This window comes from Solenopsis invicta, chromosome 14 (genome assembly GCF_016802725.1).
Source record: "Solenopsis invicta isolate M01_SB chromosome 14, UNIL_Sinv_3.0, whole genome shotgun sequence".
Classification (NCBI taxonomy): Eukaryota; Metazoa; Arthropoda; class Insecta; order Hymenoptera; family Formicidae; genus Solenopsis; species Solenopsis invicta.
In genome coordinates, this window is record NC_052677.1 from 6,706,122 (window position 1) to 6,724,824 (window position 18,703).

The 18,703-nt window shown below is 29.9% G+C and overlaps 1 protein-coding gene across 1 annotated transcript in view; it reads right to left on the minus strand.

Moving 5' to 3' along the window:
* Window positions 1–4,701: 4,701 nt before the first annotated feature.
* Window positions 4,702–18,703, minus strand: part of LOC105205048 (ubiquitin-like protein 3) — a 108,122-nt gene continuing 94,120 nt past the window's right edge. The window contains exon 4 of the mRNA XM_011174340.3: window positions 4,702–10,988. Coding sequence (XP_011172642.2) covers window positions 10,924–10,988 — 65 coding nt within the window. The 3' untranslated portion in view covers window positions 4,702–10,923. The remainder of the gene's footprint in view (window positions 10,989–18,703) is intronic.

The following is an 18,703-nucleotide window of genomic DNA, read 5'->3' on the forward strand; positions in this document are numbered from 1 at the left end:
TGATCTATATACACATATCAGCATAAAGTGTTCACAGATCATCATGAGAGATGACATTAAACACTTTGTGCTAATACGTGTGCATCACTGATAGATCAGGTCAATACATGTTATCGAAAAGACGAAATATATATAATTAAAGTATATTATTTATATAAATATATATAATAAAGTTAATATTTTACTGATTTTTATAGATGTTATTGAAACATTTTTTAATCGCGCGAATTTTAAAATCAATAATAATTAAAAAATAAATAAATTAAATGTTAAATAAATAATAAATAAAAATAATTTTATAGAGATCAAAAATAAATAAATAAATAAATATTAAATAAACATTAAAAAAATGCTTACTAAAATCATTTTTCCAATTAAATAATTCATAAAAAATAAATAATTAAACAATATTAAATAAATGTTTAAAAAACGTTTATTTAAAAAAAATTAAAATAAATGTTAAATAAATATTAAATTAATGTTTAATAAATGTTAAATTAATGTTTTTTAAAATTGTTGTTTCAAATAAAAAATTAATGTAAAATAAATATTAAATCAATGTTGAATAAATGCTAAATTAATGTTTTTAAAAAAGGTTTGTTCAAATAAAAAATTAATATAAAATAAATATTAAATTAATGTTGAATAAATGTTAAATTAATGTTTTCAAAAAATGTTTTTTCAAATAAAAAATTAATATAAAATAAATATTAAATTAGTGTTGAATAAATGTTAAATTAATGTTTTTAAAAAATCTTTTTTCAAATAAAAAATTAATGTGAAATAAATATTAAATAAACGTTAAATAAATATTTTCCCAAATCATTATTTTAAATAATTAATTAATGTTAAATAAATGTTAAATATTAAATAATCGTTAAATAAATATTTTCTCTAAATCATTATTTTAAATATTTAATGTTAAATAAATATTTAATAAATGTTTAATAAATATTTTTGTTATAATGAATTGTACAATGAAAAATTAATATTAAATAAATATTAAAAAAACATTAAAAAAATATTGTGTGTTGATTGAGTACCCAAACCTGCATTTAAATGTTATGTAAATATCGCAACATAACTTTGTCATATACCATTGAATTTATAATAAAATAAGCTTTATTTTTCCTATAAAAAAAATAAAAATTTTGAAAAAAATAGGTAAATGGTGAGGGAAAATATTTAAAAAAATTTTTTATCACTGTTATAAAGTACTCTTCGAGCCATTTAACTTTTAATTAGAACATTTTTTCTCTATCTTTTATAGTTTCGATGATACATGCTCCGAAAAAAAAAACCGATTTCCTTCAAAGGGGTGTTTCACCCTTGAAAGTGCATTAGGGCACGTATAAAAAAATACGTGTTCCTTATTTTTATCTGTACTATAACATATTAAAAGCTCGTTTAAATCTGAGGCGGATACTTCTGAATGTTTCCTTGTTAGTTTCTGAAGCATGTGATGCGTAGCGTCTATTCTATATTTTTTCCCGTTCGCTGCAGCTCTCTCTCTCTCTCTTCCGCTGCGTATATCTACTCTTGCGTCTTAACTTTTATAACTGCGACGATTTATATTAAATGTATTAAATACATTTATGCGAGTACTCATTTAAAGCGCTGTTCCCATTTCTGGCAACACTTCTGATAGTGATGTATTCAACTTGCTGTTAAATTTTACATGAGAGATATATGTACATATATTAGCAATACAAATATAAATATATTTATTTGTTTATATTTATGTGTAAATCATTAATCTTAATGTTATGTATGCGTTTCACAACTCTTTAAGACTTTAAACAGAAATAATCTTTATTTTGATTAATAAAGAAAACTTTTAATAACCAAAAGTCTTTTTTTTTTTTTAAATATTAGCAATTCTTAAGAGCCTTTGTTCTTGAACCAACACGCTTAATAATAACATCGCACAGCGCTAAGTTAGAAGATAAATTGCAGAAGCCTTTACCGTTTATAACTGTTAAGAATACCAACCAAATGTCATTGTTGCTTTTGTTTGTTAGTTGTTAGTATCACTGTTTTTCTCGTTATCATCGTCTCTTCGTGTATTTTGCGCGCGCTTATTTTTTTCTTTCTTTGTGCGTGCGAGATATTTTTGTATCGACTCGATTCAGTAATGTATTAACAATAAACATAACAGTTTCCACTATTATGTTTATCCATGATCTTAACTATTTAAAACTTTATTCTTGAGACTCTGTGTATTCCAATGCCCTCAACAATAACAATAATTTGAAATTAATTTTTTTGTGAAATGGTAAGAAATGCAAATAAAGAGTGCAGACGCTGTGAAGATCTTTCCCGGAAAAAAGTTTTTTTTCATATATAATCAATTTATATAAAATATATTCATATATAAATACTTATCTGAAATATCTGAAATCTTCTCTCTATATCTGAAGAAGTGCATTGCATCGATATTTGATTTCTTAAAGTTTATTGTTGTCACCACAGATATCTATCTAACAACTAGATCGCTACCTTCGGCTGAATAGCTGTGTCCGGCAGGATATCCGGATTCGGCCATCTTACCCAACAAGAAAATGGCGTCTACGCGTAGATTAGGTTAGTGCGTATGTGTTTGACAGGTTTGACAACTAAACCGGTTAACCGCTGAGCACCGTTGAGCATATTAATTGCGATTATCGAGTGTGTTTTTTCGATATCGTGCCATAATGACAAGCAAGAGCGGCATTAGAGCGGCATTGGAGCTGCCATTTTGTTGTAGGTAACATGGCTGAAACCGGATATCCTTCCTGCCTCAATACTGTCATATGCTAATGCCACAGGTTAGCGATCTAGTTTAGTATAGATATCTGTGGTTGTCACTTTTAAGTGGCGCTAATTGGTTCTCATTCACCGCTTACTTCGTAAGCGACTGTCATTGCGGAAATCATATATTTTGACTGTATATTGAAGGGTTAATAGTGTAATATTCAATTTGTAATTTGTATGAAATTATGGCCTAGTTTACAAGGAGCACTTGATACGCGTACTAACTAGTAATTTTCTATTAAATTATCTTAATTTCGGCAATAAATTTAAAAAATAGTATATTAAGTTGGTACAATATGAATCGAGATAATTAAATATATGTATCATGTATTCACGCATCGTCGAAAGTAAGATAAATTAATAGAAAGTTACGAGTTAGTAGGCGCATCAAGTGCTCGGTGTAAACTAGGCCTATGTAATATTAGAAGCTTTGTAGCGTATGCGTAGTATGCGCCTGTTTTGTCTAGTATATATAATAGATATCAGGGATGAGAAGTAATGACTTGTAACGCCGTTACCGTTACAGTTACTTTTTTTAGGTAACGAACTGACAATGGCGTTACTTTTTATATTTTATAACTGTAACGGCAACGTAGTTACATTTTTCTAGTAACGATAACAAATTTAACAGTTACTTTTATTGTTACTTTTTAATTTATGATGTAATTTTCAATATACTTTTAATCAATACTCATAGCTCGTTGTTATATTTAAAATCGTTTTATAAGAATAGTTGTAAAATAAACCATAACTTACATCGATCAAAATCGGCTTTTGAATCTGGAGAACTGCAACAATTTTTAAAATTAAAAAAGTCTGACATCAAATTATTAAAGGATTTTCCCAAATTAAAAAAAGCATTCATTAAATTTAATACGGCATTACTTTGCAATGCATCACAGACTGTTTAGTATAAATAATTCTGTACTATCACATTCAAGAGCTCATCTACATGACAACATAATGGAGTACCAACTTTTGTTAAAAGTAAATACTAAATTAATACCGATAAAAATGTAATACTAAAGTAAAAAAACCTTTTCATAGTTTTACTTTTATATTACATTACAAAGTCAAACCTTTGTGATAAAATTAACCTTTTGTGTAGTTAACTTCCTATTAAAAATATTGATAAAAAATGTATTAAGTTTATATTTATTAAATCCTATATGAATCTTATCCAGAAAATCCTATATAATTTTTGTAGTTTTACTTATTTTAAGAACTGTAAGTTTAAAATTATATTAAAATTTTTAAACATAATCTAATTTTATTTTAAAATTTAAAAAAAGTAACGGAAAAGTAACGAATCGTGACTTTCTATGTAACGGTAATGGTAACGAGTTACTTTTGAGAGTCAGTAACAGTAATTAGTTACTTTTTCGATTCGGTAAAGAGTTATTTTTAAAAAATAACTTTTCATTCCCTGATAATTATATATATATATATATATATATATATATAAATGGATATACATATAATTATATATGAATAAGTATATATAAATGTATATATAATGTATGTGTGTGTGTGTGTGTGTGTGTGTGTGTGTGTGTGTGTGTGTGTGTGTGTGTGCGTGTGCGCGCGCGCGCGTGCGCGTGTGCAGATATTTGATATATAATTATGTATAGAAAATTTTTTCCCGGATTCCTTTTCCTCTCTTTTTTTTCTCCTCTTCCAATAAATATCATTTAACATTAATGTTATAACTTGGTACTCAATAGAATAAGTTATATATAATGGTTACATTGATGAGTATAAGAAATTATAATATTAACGTTTCGTCATTATTAGTTGATGTTCATTAAAGTATAGGTCGCGGGCAAATTCGGTACATAAATGGTAACCTATTTGTAATCTTGGATTAATTAAGCAGCTTAATTGTACAATGAAATGAATACAATACGATTGATCTTTAAGAATACTTTTTAACTCTTCATTACATCTTTTTGTTTTTAATAGTACATTCACGATAGGACTAATAGAGTCTTCTTCATTCTCCACGCATCCCTTCCGCAAGCTCACAACATACCGGGTGATGTATAGCTTTCTCTCTATCTCTCTCGCGTTCTCACTTTCACTTTTTCTCTTACTTTCACACTCTCTTCCTCTCTGTTTCGCAAATCTTAAAATCTTACGAACTAAACAATTTGTTTCCCTATATAAACAGCATTTTATAGATAATCTACATCTTATGATCTTACAATAAAAAATACGAATTATAAGAGGCGGGGCATAGACAGAAAGTAATGATGTGTCAAGGTGTTCGCTTATTAAAGGTAACGCTTTATATATATATGTATATATATATATATATATATATATATATATATAATTTAAAAAAAAAATCAATGAATACCGCGTGGAACGAACATAAGAACAATGAGTAAGTTGTAATGAGTGCATTGTGCAAGCCATTCTCATAAACCCACAGTATATACAATGTATTCGTTAGACTTTTACCGTACAGATCGTTTAGATAAGCGATAGGAATAGATGGAGGGAGATAACATTATCCTGCCGCGAACGCGTGTACTCAGAAGCTTTTGTTTGTCTTAAAATAGAACGCAAAAACAACGATATTATATGATATATCGTGATGACAAAACTAAAAAAATTCACCAAGAAATTTAACGCAATTATGTGTTACGATGGCATAATATGATATAAAGTTATCTTAATCTTATCTTACATAAACTTGAATACGTTCTAAATTCAATTTAATTTTAATTTGACATAATTAGAATCATTTCTGTACTTTGATAGAATTAATTATTAAAGTGCATAGCTTAAGAAAGTTCTCCAAATTAAAAAAGTAGAGGAAAATCATGTAACATTTTATTCATATATATCTTTTAACAAAAAAGCTTTTGGCATCTTCAAGATAATAAATAATAAATAATAAACAAAATTTAAGCAATGTAACACTAATTTATTATTTAAAAATTGTTATTTGTTATTTAAAAATATTGATTTGAAAGAAATTGAAAAAGGATTGTTTCTGATTATGGTTTTAATGTAACAACAAACTAAATTATTACATTTTCATTAATGTGATCATATTTAAGAAATGTATAATTGTATAAATCACTTGGCAAAATTTGGATAAAAACTTTTGATACTCTTACACAAAAATTATTTACAGTAAAACTTCATTCTTTTCAATTTAACACAATTTTTCAAAATTCTTATATTATGTTTCTGATTAAATTACTTATAACTTTTTTTCCCATATAACTAAACTATTTTTAAAAGTGATTTAAAATAAAATACAGTAAAAAATTTTTTAAAAAATTCAGGAATGCTTATATATTAATTATAAACTTAGTCTCAAAATTTGATCAAATTTCTATATTATGTGAAAAGACTGGGGAATCTTTTAAATGAGGTTTAGTCACATTGAACTTAGTATCAATGTTTTAATTGATGAAACGTTTTTGCTAATTCTAATACATGTACCAATCTTCTAAAAGTACAACAAAATATTTTGCGCGTTAAAACCCAATCGCAGCAGGGAAGGATCGAGAGAAAAGGGATAGCAATATGAAAAAATAAGGAAGAGCGAGATAAAAGAATTCCGGTATGGCACAGGTTTATGAGTCAGGCAAGTAGTAATAACGATTTCGAAATATACAAACGTGGCAACCTTGCGCTTCGCTTCGCGAGTGTGTATATGCGCATGTATGTGTTATGTGTGTGTAAGTGTATGTGTGTGTATAAGAAATAAATTAAATATATAATTTGCGCTTTGATCGCACAAATTTCTGGCTTCTTCGTTCTCGCAAATTTAACTACGGTAAGAACATTGCGTTATATATATATACACAGTTATGCATTTCGTAAGAGTTATAGTACGATTAATATAAGATAGCGTCTTAGAGAGTTACGTGCGAGTGCATGCACGTGATGTGTGTGTGTGTGTGTGTGTGTGTGTGTGTGTGTGTGTGTGTGTGTATGTGTGTGTCGGTGCTCTGAGAAAAAACAGTTATTAATTTAACCAATTTTCCAATTTGGTTAAATTTTTTTAGTTCAAGTATTTATAAATTATTATAAAATAGGTTTAATTTTAAATATATAAATACTTAAACTAAAGTATTTTTTATGTGTGTGAATTAAATATATAAATACTTGAATGAAGTTTAAATATATTATACAGCTCTCTACTAAATAAAAAAAGTGTATTCAAGTTGTTGCTGTTTATCACTATTCATAGACGACGTTAGTAATTTTCTTTGTATTAAACAATTTACTCTGCAAAGAGTAATTTCAATTATTTGATAGTTGTACCATTTGAAAATTACTAACGCTATTCCTTGATTAGTGACATATTGAAACTATTTCTTATACATAGAGAATATCGAATCAAAGACACTGATTTTATGCATTTGTTAAATATACAAAAACTTGAACTAAGAAATTTAATCAAGTCAAGTTATAGTCAAATTAATAATTTTTTTCAGTGTATCTGTGTATACAGAATCGCAACGTATTCGTCGTAACAGTTTGATTAGATCTAACTACGATTGATATTCGAAATGGGCATGTAAATTCATAGCGTGGAATTATTATTCTTGGGTCTAACGAGAGCGACGTTCTAGGCCCGACAAATTCGCGTGGACGGGTAACACGAAGGGATGAGGGGAGGGTTTTGGGCAAGAGAAGGTAGAATAATAGAGGGAATTCGACTTGGGAGAGAGGAGTAGGGAAAAAAAGGGAATATATTTATATATATATAACAGGAAATATATCTGAGTTTTCATTTAATCATATAACTACTCATTAGAGATCCAATGTCCTCTCCCTCTTTCTCTTTCTCTCTTCTCTGATAATCTTATACTCCGGAATATACTAAACTCTCAAAGTGGCGTCATATAATATTACTTCAATTTAAATTCATGATAATAAAGTCATCTATGCGTATGAGAGCTTAACTGCGCGTCAACGTGCCTCATACTATCGCGCGTGTACGTCGCCAACGCACGTGCCAAAACGTTGCGGAATGTACGTGCCGACGTGCACTCGCGGTTTCGATAATAGTACGTATGTACAGCTTGTCGAGAGAGAAGAAATACGAATATGTAGTACGCAAACGTACTTTTCTCATCCAATTCGGAAACAATTGTGCTCAAGTCATAGTTACGTTATAGTATTAAGATTTCTTTTATTCATTTTTAACGAACTTTGAACGCTAGATGAAGCTCTTTAGCATAATACAAACAAACAAAAAAATTAAACAAGGAAATAATAAAGATTTGTTTGAGAGTAGATTGAATGTACATCGAGAAATAAAGTTGTTTACAATGTTAACTTAATAAAATTTCTTCAGTTCAAATATATATATATATATATATATATATATATATATATATATATATATTCTAATATATGTTTATCGTGTATATTAAACATATATGTATATTATTTATCCATTTAACTCTTACTCGTAAATACATAAAATGCTTAAACTTCAATTCAAATATTTATAAATAATTGAACGTCAGGATTTATGTAATTAAAATAAATAAAATACTAGAACTGATAGTATTCAATTAAGTGAACAATTTTTTTCCTCAGTGTAGCATAAATAGCTTTTAAAAATTTATCTCAATTTACTTTCACTTAAAATTAACAATACATTATTACTCCAATTTATAATTTATCATACTTATTTATTTAATTTTAATAGAATTTACATTAAAATAAAGTTTGATTTGTTACTCGATAATTGAGATAATCAAAGTTTAAAGACATGCCATGCATGATGGTATCAAATTTTTTATAAAAAAAATTGCTAAACTTGCAAGGAACATACCCCCACAAATTTTCGCATTCTTCTATCTCAACATTCTATATATACAGGAAGTCTCTTGTCAGTCACGCTCTTGTTCGATGATAAATACATAAATAGTCAATATCACTTTCTAAAAAAAAGATGTGTTAAATGATACTCGCATCTCTCAAAGTTTTCTTGAAAATCTTAAAATTTTATTGTTGACGCTTTTTTGCAATTCTTTCACTGCACTAACTTCGTAAGCGATTGTCATCGCGGAGTTAGTAAATAATTTGTAATCATTGTAATTTATTTTGAAAAAGTAAAAAATAAGCTAAATAGTGCGCGCGAAGCGTGCGCTCATAATGTTCAGTAAAAAGAAATATATCCCAATTCCAGCAAATACCTCAAATTTTTCATCAATCTTAACGTGTCTATTAACGTCATGTTGAATAAAATGTACAGTAAAGTGACGTCTGCATTTTTACAAGTCAGTCTCCTGCTCAAAGAGCTCATTGTTGCCACTGTAAAATTTTTTCACGTGCAATTCTTTTTAACTATCAATGCGTTAAGTATTATCGACCGAATGCACGACTGACTAGGAACGCCCTGTGTATACACGCGTGCGCGCGCGCGCAAAACACACACACACACACACACACACACATATTTATATATTTATACATAACATATATAATCGCTACCTGCATATCACAACATAAATTTTTATTCTCTTCGATTCTCTCGCGCGCTCTCTTTCTTCCTTTCACTCGCTCCCATTCGCTTCTTTTTTCTCTTTCTTACTCGAATGCAATACATTCAATTTATGCAAGCATGCACACAATCCCGTCTACATAATTATCGTAATGCTGCGGTACTGTGATAGTGGTTGAGTTTCTAAGCATTATAGCGCCATTCCAAGGCGCGTCTCAGATGTACTCTTAGAACGGAACGTAGTCTTTCGCTACCCAGTTTCTCTCTTTCCCTGGAAATTCTATTCGTCTTACCGTACATATACGAGTTCTTTATATACGGGATGAACAAAATGAGATTACAAACATCTGTGGCGAATGCATAATTGTTTTGCATCGCCCTCCTAGACATTCGAGGTCAGTTACACAAACACCGACAATCGTGCTTAATCACGGTTAACCGAATGTTAATTAAAGTTATCTGACGTTTAAGTTTAGAATCTTCCAACTCTACAATTGCTTCGTAAGATAGACGCAAAACTGAGTTAAATTGATTTAGATCAAGTCGAGGGCGAGCAATCGAAACTTAAATTAACTGAAGACATTAACCAAAGTTAATCAACGTTAACTGAGTGTTAAGTAATTTACGGATAATGTCTCTCCCTTTCGCGGTATTACAACTACGGCCGTAATATAGAAAAAAATGAGGCATCGCCGATCAAAATTTAGTCAAGACCGTCAACTAAATTTACGATCGTTTTCCTTCTTTATCGACATCATAGTTATAGTTATATAATCTAGAGAAAGGATAAGAAATCCTTAAGCAAAATTCAATTAAGATCACTATCTATATTTACGATTACTTCATTTACATCCTAACAATGTAAATGTTGTGAAAAAGAAGAAATATCATGTGAAATAAATCGGAGCAATTAATAAAATTATTTAGTTAACTCTCGTTAACTGAAATTCAGTTATATATAGGTCAATTAGTTATAAACTAATTTTACAAACAATTTCATATTTCTTCTTTCTTTTTCCTTCTCTTTCGATATCGCAACGTCGCAGCGGTCATCAAAGTTAGAAAGCGATAGAGGAAAATAACTGATTGATCCTCAATTTAAGCTGTTAATAAAATTTACGACTGATCAAATCCTTTTTATGTTCATTTGTGTATCACAACAGGAGCCACCTAGCGTCCAAAATAAGGTCCAAGTTAGTCAATACCATCGCTATCGGCATAATTCGAATATCTTTCTCGACAAGCAGTTAATCGTCAAGTCAACGACGATTCGACCTGTCGTAACGGAACGCGCCGCTCGTCCGCTCTTCTTCTCGAGTGGATTTCCCTCGCGAGTACGTATCAATTGAGTTGCACGCATTACCGTCCACCAAATGAACCGAAATAAGCGATCGGCCAAACGACGTGGAGGATTTATTCACTGGGGAATGCATCGTTGCAAGGCGCATTGTTCTCCTCGATATTTGTCGTCGGCGTAGATGACGCGTGGAGAGAGATTTTCATCCGGTGTTTTTTTCGAATGCTATATTGCTCACGGAGCTCAGCCACTAACGGTTGTACATCAACACGAAATCTTAGAAACCATAGCTCAGCGCTGTGACTGAGCCTATGCAGCGCGGATCCAACGGTGACAATCACTGGGACACTTAAAGTATGCAGCAAGAAGCCGAACAGCAACTACTTCCGCCGCCTTTACTCTTTTGTCTCTGATCTGCAACAAAACAGCGCATATAGTTCACTCACATGCCTTTGCGATCTGACATCCTGAATTGTAAAAAAAAATACGTGGAATTATATATAAATAATATGTGTAAAAATTATACGATTTACATTCAAAATTTATAAATAAAATTGTGCATTTTTAATAAAAATTAATAATAACATATTATGACTGAAAAGTGTTAAAATAATTTAGAAAAAATGGATTACCGGTCAGGAACGGATCTTACAAGGAATGTACGCGAAGTATCCGCCTCAGATTTAAACGACCTTTTAATATGTTGTAGTACAGATAAAAATAAAAGACACGTATTTTTTTATACGTGCTCGTTTGCACTTTTAGGAGGTGAAACATCCCTTTGAAGAAAATCGGTTTTTTTTTCAAAGTTTATATCGTCGAAACTATAATAGATAGAAAAAAAATGTTCTGAATAAAAATTAAATGGCTCGAAGAGTACTTTATAAGAACAAAAAAATTTTTTTTAATTTTTTTTATACTTTCCCCCACCACTTACCTATTTTTTTTCAAAATTTTCATTTTTATTTATGAGCAAAATAAAGCTTATTTTATTACGAATTCAACGATATATGACAAAGTTATAATGCGACGTTTCCATTTTCCAAAAATAATTAAAAATCACCTCATAACACATGGTACGCGCATCCGTCCGTGTATTATGGATGTATCCCCCTTCGATTTTGACGAGCGTTTAATACATTGTAATACAGATCAAAATAAGGGACACGTATTTTTTTATACGTGCCCTAATGCACTTTTAGGGGGTAAAACATCTTTTTGAAGAAAATCGGATTTTTCTTTCGAAGCGTGTATCGTCGAAACTATAAGAGATAGAGGAAAATGTTCTAATTGAAAGTTAAATGGCTCAAAGAGTACTTTATAACAGTGATAAAATATATTTTTTTTATACTTTTCCCCACCACTTAGCTATTTTTTTCAAAATTTTTATTTCTCTTTATAAGCAAAATAAAGCTTATTTTATTACCAATTCAACGATGTATGGATAAAGTTTTGTTCCGACATTTTCCAAAAATAATTAAAAATGTCTACACGTCTAATTAAAAACATTTCTGGTACGCGCATCCGTCCGTGCGCTACGCTACGCATATCTCTCTTCAATTTTGATGAGCCTTTAGTATGTTGTAGCACAAATCAAAATAAGAGACACACATATATTTTTATACGTGCTCAATCTCAATTTTAGAGGGTGTAACATCCTTTTGAAGAAAATCAGTTTTCTTCATTCAAAGCATATAGCGTCGAAACTTTACGAGACAAAAAAAAAGTGTTCTAATTGAAAGACTGCTTATAAAAATAAAAAATTTAAAAAAAGAAAAACAGGTAAATGGTGGGGAAAAGTACAAAAAAATTTTTTTTAATATTTTTATACTGTTATAAAGTAGTTTTCGAGTCATTTTACTTTGAATTAGAACATTTGTCTCTATCTCTTATATAATAGTTTCGACGATATACGCTTCAAAAGAAAAAAACCGATTTTCTTTAAAGGGGTGTTACACTCCCTAAAAGTGAGATTGGGCGTGTATAAAAAAATACATGTCCCTTATTTTCTGTACTACAACGTATTAAACGTCAAAATTAAAAAAGGACACTTCCGTAGTATACAGGGTGATTATTAATGACTGTTTCCACGTTTTACCATAGGAGCATGATTTACCGACGGATACGTATTTCTATCATATTATTATATTAGAAATTACAAATGCGTGCTCCTATGGTAAAAAGTGGGAACAGTCATTAATAATCACCCTGTATAGACGGGTGCGCGTACCATGCGTTATGGGATGGTTTTTAATTATTTTTGGAAAATGGAAACGTCGCATTATAACTTTGTCATATACCGTTGAATTCGTAATAAAATAAGTTTTATTTTGCTTATAAAAAGAAATAAAAATTTTGAAAAAATAGGTAAATAGTGGGGGAAAGTATAAAAATAATTAAAAAGAATTTTTTACTGTTATAAAGTACTCTTCGAACCATACAACTTTCATTCAGAACATTTTTCTCTATCTATTATAGTTTCGACGATATATGCTTCGAAAGAAAAAAACCGATTTTCTTCAAAGTTTCACTCCCTAACAGTGCAAACAGGCACGTATAAAAAAATACGTGTCCCTTATTTTTATCTGTACTACAACATATTAAAAGCTCGTTTAAATTTGTGGACACTTCGCGTACATTCCTTGTTAGTACCTACTCAATAATAATTTTCTAGGTGAATTTATATACGAGTACATTTACAAGTTCTCCCGAACTGCGCACCGCATGTTTTTCTGGGCTCTAAAATACAGCTGTCAAGTAGAACAAGAAATACATTACAAATTAAATTGATAGTCAATTTAATAATTTTATGCCTACAACCATTTCTGCAAACCCCCTTGTCCTGAAAACTGTAAAGAATTTGGTGCAAAAAATATTATGCTGGTCAGCATTTGAACCTGGATCCGCTTACATTCCATGCAGGTGTTTTAGCCAGTTTAAATACCGAGGAACTTATTGTTAGTAATATTCATCAACAACAGATATTATAAGATAGCATCTTTCTAGCTGACGCGAATAAACAATAACCTATTATGAGCGAGAAGTGTATCAACACATTTAAATTAAGAAAAACGATTAATCGATCAAAAGCAGATTTTAGCTTAATAATAATAATTCGATTGTTGCGATGAATCATTGATTCAAACATTGATTTGTTTGGATCATTCCAAATAGATCTATTTGGGTATAATAAAATTTATTAAGTTCAAAGAAATTATTTTCTCTGTGTAATGTGATTTTAAAAAACAGTAATAAAAGCAATGTTTGAAAAGCAGCATCTGAGGCATTGTCTCCTTTTCGCATTTCAACTAAAGAAAAATGCCAGCGAGGCTGAAAACATGATTTTTCTCAGCCTTAAATAAAAATGCAGTATTTTATAGCAAACGTAAAAAAATGGTTTCAAAAGTTTCGGGATTGTAATTTCAATCTCCAGGATGAAGAGCACCCTGGACAACCGAAAAAAGTTGAGGACGAAGAATTGGAACAACTTTTGGAAGGAAATCCTTGTCAGACTCAATCAGAACTTGCAAATACACTTGCAGTGAACCAACAAGCGATTTTGAAACGTATATAAACTTGAGAGGATTCAAAAAGCGAACCGTTAGGTTCTGCTTTATGACAATGCGTGGTCATGCACCGCGTATACGGCAAAAATAACCTTAGAAGTCATCTCTTCGACTTGAGTAGGAAATTTCTCCCTTACGCGGCGTATATAAATTCTTCACTCTTTCGGATTACCACAGCTTTTACAGTTTTAAACTTAAAATTTTATTGATTGTCATTGCATCGATCTACGAAAAAAATGGCGCCGCTCCAGTATCGATATATCGATTTCCGGTCTGGAAGGATATAAAACTTTTTTCTTATTTGAGCTTTACATTATTAAATATATTATTAAATATTTCTAGAATAACTATTTAATAGCATTTGTAGTAAAAAATAGCGTTGTTTGAAATCCCCAAAAATCCTTGCATTTAAAACGAGATAAATATATATTCAAATGTAGGAGAGAGAAACGAAATGAAGATACTGAGTACAAAAAGTGCAAGCAACGCAAATTGTAAGTACAAATACCTATTGTTATATAAAATAATTATAAAAACATTATTATACCAAAATTTGGGATATAATAAAGAAATTAAAAAAACGCATAAAGTTACAGCAATTTAAAAATTACAATAATATAACAAGGTAACACTCCTAAAATTTCGAATTAAATTTACAATTGCTAAGCGGTATAACAGCCAAGCTAGGTAAATGGGCTAATATAAATACTATTCACATGAAAACATTATATTTTAATATACAAAACGTTTCAATCTTGAATTTTTGGTCAGCCTCAATAGGTAAAATGTACAAAATCAATTAACAATATAGATATAAATCGATCACATTACACGCTAATTATCATGGATTATAGTGAGACGAAATGTTATACTTGTTATCGACGTTATTTAAACAAGTTCATATTCATTGTATGCCGGTGTCGTTATAATAAGAAACGGTGGGTGGCCAAAGTATCAGAGTCCGTGTCAATTATCGGCGAATCTTATCCGTAGTTTTATTTGATAAAAACGAAAGTAGTAAACACTCTTTAAAAGGAGAAAAAAATTCAAAATTATTAATAAGTTAGGAGATCAAAACATGTAAAAGTGTAACTGGAAATCAAATTACGGAGTGTTAACAAATACTGCGTAATAAAAATAAATGATAGAGTGAACACTAAATTCAAATCAAAGATAAAAGATATGACAAAATGATGAATAACCGTGCAATAAAAAGATTAAAATTTATAAGTTGCAAAATTCTTACCTATGACTAACAGACATCGATACAAAAAAAACGTGCGTTATTTGAAAGACAAATCAGTAATATGTGGTTCAACACAAGCAGGCAAGGATATAGTGAGGGAAGGGGGGAGGGGAGAAATGGCATTAAGAGAGAGAAAGGAAAATGCATGTTGTGCTAGACAATGTTAAGAGATAGACAAAAGGTTGAAAGTAGGGATGTAACTGTCAGAAAATCGCTCCGTGTCACTCTGTTTATTAAGACCCATTTTTTGTGTCTTTATGTAAACCATTTTTGATATAGATCTTTTATAACATGACAATTTACTGTCCAAGATTTTTACGCCTTTTCAATCAAAATTGTGATTCTTCTCAATTCTGTGATTGGAAATCACCGAGGGGGATCCCCTACTCGTTTTGATATCATTGCAATGTTCCTGGACTCTTCTTTTTGTCTGGCCAACATAACTGGCCTCACAATCGATGCAATTTATTTGGTAAACAACGTTCTGACATAAAAAAGAATCTAAAGCGTTTTTTCCCCGTTCGTATATAATTCTTTAGAGTTTTAAAAATCGTGAAAACGATAAAAAGATTTAAGATTTTTCTGGTTGAATTCGGAGAAGTATATAAATAAATATATACTATAAAAAATAAAAGTATATAAATAAATAAGCACTAAGACCTAGCTACGACCGAAGAAGGCTTTCTTACTATCATTGTGTTGTTACACTATCGGTCCAATAACATATTTGTAAAAAGATTTAAATTTTTGGCTATAGATGTAAAATATTGGGAGACAGAATTAATATAAGAAATCATGAAAAATTTCATATTTTTTTAGATTATCGTCGTTTTTCTTAGTGAAATCATTCCTTGACGTGTAAAAAAGATACTGAAGTTTGTTATTAATAGTATTGAAAATAAAGTTATGGGGGTAACCATTTCTTAGCAACATTATAAGTTTCAGTAAAATTTTTTTGGTAAAACTGAGAATGAGAAAGTAATACGATCTTGTCCAATAAGCTGAAAATAACGCCTCTTTTGTGGTACATGGGAGGGGGGAGATAATGGGAATTAAAGTTTAAATATCTCCCTGAGAAGGATGGTTTATGGTACAGATCGTTAATGACCATGACATCGAGGAAACTAAACTTACAGTTACGTTCTATTTCCATAGTGAATTGTAACTGTGTATGAAGTGAATTGAAATTGGTTGAAATCATATTTAGAGAAGCAGTCGGAGCTATGAGAAAAATGTCATTCACGTATCTATAGTATGCAGGTAACTTCCAAGGAAGGAGTTTCAGTGCACTCTCCTCAAGGTCCTGCATAACCAAATCGGCTATGATAGGTGATAGTGGAGCGCCCATAGGTGTGTCAAATATTTGTTCATAAAAAACGTTGTTGAAAGAAAAAAATGTGAAATTAAGAATCATTCGAACGGCTTTTATGAATTCTTCGAGTGAAATCGAGGTGCTCGTTGAAATCAGTTCCCATCTTTTTTCAATACTATCCACTGCAAGGTCTGTGGAAACATTCGTAAATAAAGAAACTACATCTAACGATATTAATGAAAAATTTGATTCCACCGTCCGGCCATTAAGTTTTTCGACAAAATGGTAACTGTTCTTGACGTAGGAGGTTTAGGAAGGTTGTCGAACAAAATGGAATGTAAAAAACAAGCGAGGGAATATAATGGACTATTAATGGAGAAGACAATCATTCTTAGTGGATTATTCGGTTAATGTATTTTTAGCAGCTCAGCTATCGGGCAGACACTACCCGTATATAATAGGTGTTTATACGTGTTATCTTTAATAAATTTATTGTGCTTCTAATGAACGAAAAGTGATCGTAATTCTTTAATAAGTTTACTTGTGGAACCCCTTTTTATCACTTCATGTAGTGTTATCCGATAGCATTGCTTCCATTTCGTTAACATAACTTTCCTTATTTAAAGCAACGGTAACATTCCCCTTGTCCGCTCTCGTGAAAAAAATTTTTGGATGGTTTCTTACAAAATTTTTTGTAATATTCATTCATGATTCGAATCGTTACAATTATTTGATCTGTTTCTTTGATGCAGTTTATTAATCATATTACAGCAATTTACTTTGTAAAAGATGTATAAGGGCCACTTCAATCAATTCCGATTAACTTTAATCGACAATTAACTTGAGCAGCAATGTTGCCAACATGGAGAGAAAAACTATTATTAAATCAAGACGCAAAATTTTTTTCTTTTCTATCTATAATAAATTTGATTGATCATAGCATCTGATATATTTTATAATTTTAACATAAATGGAATTATTAATATTCTTGTTATAATAAATATGAACTGTTAATAACACTGCTGATTAAGTTAATCGGAGTTGGTTGAAGAAGCCCTAAGTACATAAATACAAAATAAACAATAAAATTCACTTAAATCGTTAAAAACCGATATATCGGCTCCCGCAGTCCTCTAGAGGTTAATACCGGAAAACATTTTACTATGGCTGCGTTTCGAAATTCACTGATTGTGAGTACTAAAAATGCATGGTTTACGTTACATGTACTACAGATTTCCAGTACACTTAGTGAATATCGGAATGCCTATAGAGGGGAAGAGGGTATTATGGTTACTATTGACAATATTGTTTTTGGTTATTTTACGAAAACATATAATAATTACGAAATATGAACTAAGATTAAAACTGCCATACTGCCTGATTAAGGACACTTTTTCGTTTATTTATATATTGAAAGTTGAATATATATTTATATAATAAAGCTGAATATTTTATATATTCAGTTTTATTTTTAACTTCTGTTTAAGAAATATAACATCATCAAAAAATAAAAGGGTATGTCAGTATTGACAAACCTTTCTTTAATATTATATTTGTATTTTTACGTTCGTATACAGCTTAAGAAAAATCATACGCCATTCATTGGTGAAGTATTACGAAATATTTCTATAAACTTAATTTCAATTGTAAATTTACTTTAGCAAATTATTTAATTACTATAAAGGATAATTTTATTTGTAAATTGTAACTTTACTATTATGATGCAAATGTCACTTTTAATAGTGGATCCCAGAATTACACATTATAATAGTTGTGTAATTTGATATGTAACTTTTTCATAATGTACCTGGCGAAATCTTGATGAATAGTGTAAACGATATAAGAGAACAAAATGTGCGTGCATATGTATGTGTATTTTGTACATTATGTTGAAAGTGTTTTAAAAAGTTACTTAGTTTACTTAAAAAGTTACTTAGGTTTTTGTAAAACAGTTCTCCGACGACTGAAATAAAGAATTCGTTAGTCATCACGAACCAGTTTCGCA